At 42.6% G+C, this 2054-nt stretch overlaps 1 protein-coding gene across 1 annotated transcript; it reads left to right on the top strand.

Annotated features, from left to right (window-relative positions):
* Positions 1-258: 258 nt before the first annotated feature.
* On the top strand, positions 259-1826 carry LOC104612942 (LURP-one-like protein (DUF567)). Its single transcript, XM_010280606.3, has 2 exons — positions 259-931; positions 1064-1826. The coding sequence occupies exons 1-2, from the start codon at positions 599-601 to the stop codon at positions 1451-1453; spliced, it is 723 nt and encodes a 240-aa protein (XP_010278908.1). The 5' UTR covers positions 259-598; the 3' UTR covers positions 1454-1826.
* Positions 1827-2054: the final 228 nt, after the last annotated feature.

The following is a 2054-nucleotide window of genomic DNA, read 5'->3' as shown; positions in this document are numbered from 1 at the left end:
ACGTGCGAACCTTTTTTAATACATACATACAAATACTAAAATGGGCCTAATAATGTTAAATATTACACGCGGAGGGGTGGGGGAATGAGATGAGATAATTAGAACATCATGTAATTAAGCAAAATAGATCATCCATCCGTTAGATTAATCATGGATTTAGACAACTTAATGATTTCTTTTATAAAGTTTAATTATTAAAAAAATGTGCCTAAAAATAAATTTATTGGCTTAATTGAAGGTTTAACTCTGTATTCCGTCCTTTTTTTTTTTTTTAATTTTTACACCTGCTAATAAGGCGGGGGTAATTATTCATTTATTTGCCCTTGAGGCAAATATTAATATAGTCATACCCTTTATGATAATTTTCTCTCTCCTTTTTGTATACCCTTAATTCTTTGATTGTGAACTAAACTTATCCTTGAGTGAGAGGGCATTTTCGACCACCTCCTATATACTATAAATATTGGAGATGGTTGTAAGGAGTTGCAGGGGTAAAGAGAGTTGTCATCAACAACTAGCGAAGAAAATAGTTCTCCTGCGTCTCTCTTCCTGCTCCCACTAGCTACACCTTTAGTTTCCCTGTGGGTCGGTCGGAAAGATGACAAAGGTATACCCCAACACCACCCCTTCTCCAGTGGCAGTACTGGAGAGTAGTCCAATAACAACCGGTGGTGTTTCAGACGGAAAGATGACAAAGGTTTACCCCAGCACCGGTATCAGTATCCCTTCTCCAGTGGCCAGTCCAACGGACGGAAAAGCTGCAGTGATAACCGTTTGGAAGAAATCCCTTTTGTTCAATTGCAACGGTTTCACGGTCTTTGATGCAAAGGGCAACCTCATCTTCCGTGTCGATAACTACCTCTCCGGCAATAAGGGGGAGATCGTGCTCATGGACGCCGAGGGCAAACCTCTCCTCACCATTCGTCGCAAGGTAATAATCCATGTTCATCTGGCGATGCCAATATCTGGTTTGCTTAATTAGTACTTGGTACTAGTAGGGACCTTAATTTCCTTTTGATCATTTATTTATTAAACTGACATGTTTGTTGACGGATTGGAGCAGAGGCTGTGCCTAGGGGACTGCTGGTTGGTCTACGACGGGGAGACGGCCGTTAATCCTCGGTTTTCCGTGAAGAAGAACGTGAATCCCTTGAACTCGAAATCGTTGGCTTACGTGACGGGAAGCTGCGGCGGCAAAGGTCGGAAGCACGACAAGTTGTACGAGATGGAGGGGTCGTACGCCCAACGGTGCTGCGCAGTGTATGACGACAAGAGAAGGCGCGTGGCAGAAATCAAGCGTAAAGAGACGACCGAGAAAGGTGTCGCCTTCGGCGTCGACGTATTCAGGCTCGTCGTGCAGCAGGAACTGGAGCTGACGGATGCGATGGCCTTCGTGATCCTTCTGGACCAGATGTTCGGAACTGGACGGTTCTCCGGTTTTAGCCAGCGGTGACAAAGCGTTGGTGCGGAGCCAGTCTAACCGGCTATCACAAATTAATGGGTTTCTAGCTAAATGAATCCCCCAACTCTGGAACTGGAACCGGAAGTAGCACTGTAGCAGTGCCTCCCTTCCTCCACGGCTCCACCTCTTCGCATAATCGTAGTCGTTGAGATTTTTGATATTTAACACAAGTTCTACCCTTTTTGTTTTTTTACATTTCCCACTTTTTATCTTTTTTTTTTTTTCTTGTTTTGTTTCCCGCTTTCCGTGTTGGGTTTGGTTTTTTCCTTTTTTTATAAAAAACCAAGCTGTGAAATGAAATGGGTGTACATATTTTAGGGAAAAATATAAGAATAAATGGTGATATATAATATATGTTTTCTCACTCACTGACCAGAAACTGAAAGTCAGCTACAGAAGCTTTCCTAAAAGATGATCTCCTCGTATCAACCCACAACTTACATTCACTCTTGTTTACTGTTATCCTACACTCTATGGTCCAACAGATCAGATAACGAACTATCAGTTCCTCGTCACTCTTAATGCTTGCTTGCTTTCGATACTCTCATCAGGCTCAGAGCAGTCTGAATTTTCATTTTGATAGCTAAAGCTT

Source organism: Nelumbo nucifera, chromosome 5 (assembly GCF_055504915.1).
Source record: "Nelumbo nucifera cultivar China Antique chromosome 5, China Antique-T2T, whole genome shotgun sequence".
NCBI lineage: Eukaryota > Viridiplantae > Streptophyta > Magnoliopsida > Proteales > Nelumbonaceae > Nelumbo > Nelumbo nucifera.
The sequence above is the reverse complement of the archived record's forward strand: the minus strand, read 5'-3'. Positions and strand labels throughout refer to the sequence as shown.

What these genes read in the sequence shown, in the direction of transcription:
- LOC104612942 (XM_010280606.3), top strand. Translation starts at nt 599, where the DNA reads ATGACAAAGGTATACCCCAACACCACCCCTTCTCCAGTGGCAGTACTG. An exon ending in TCCTCACCATTCGTCGCAAG is followed by an intron (nt 932 to 1,063) that starts GTAATAATCCAT and finishes GGATTGGAGCAG; the next exon opens with AGGCTGTGCCTAGGGGACTG.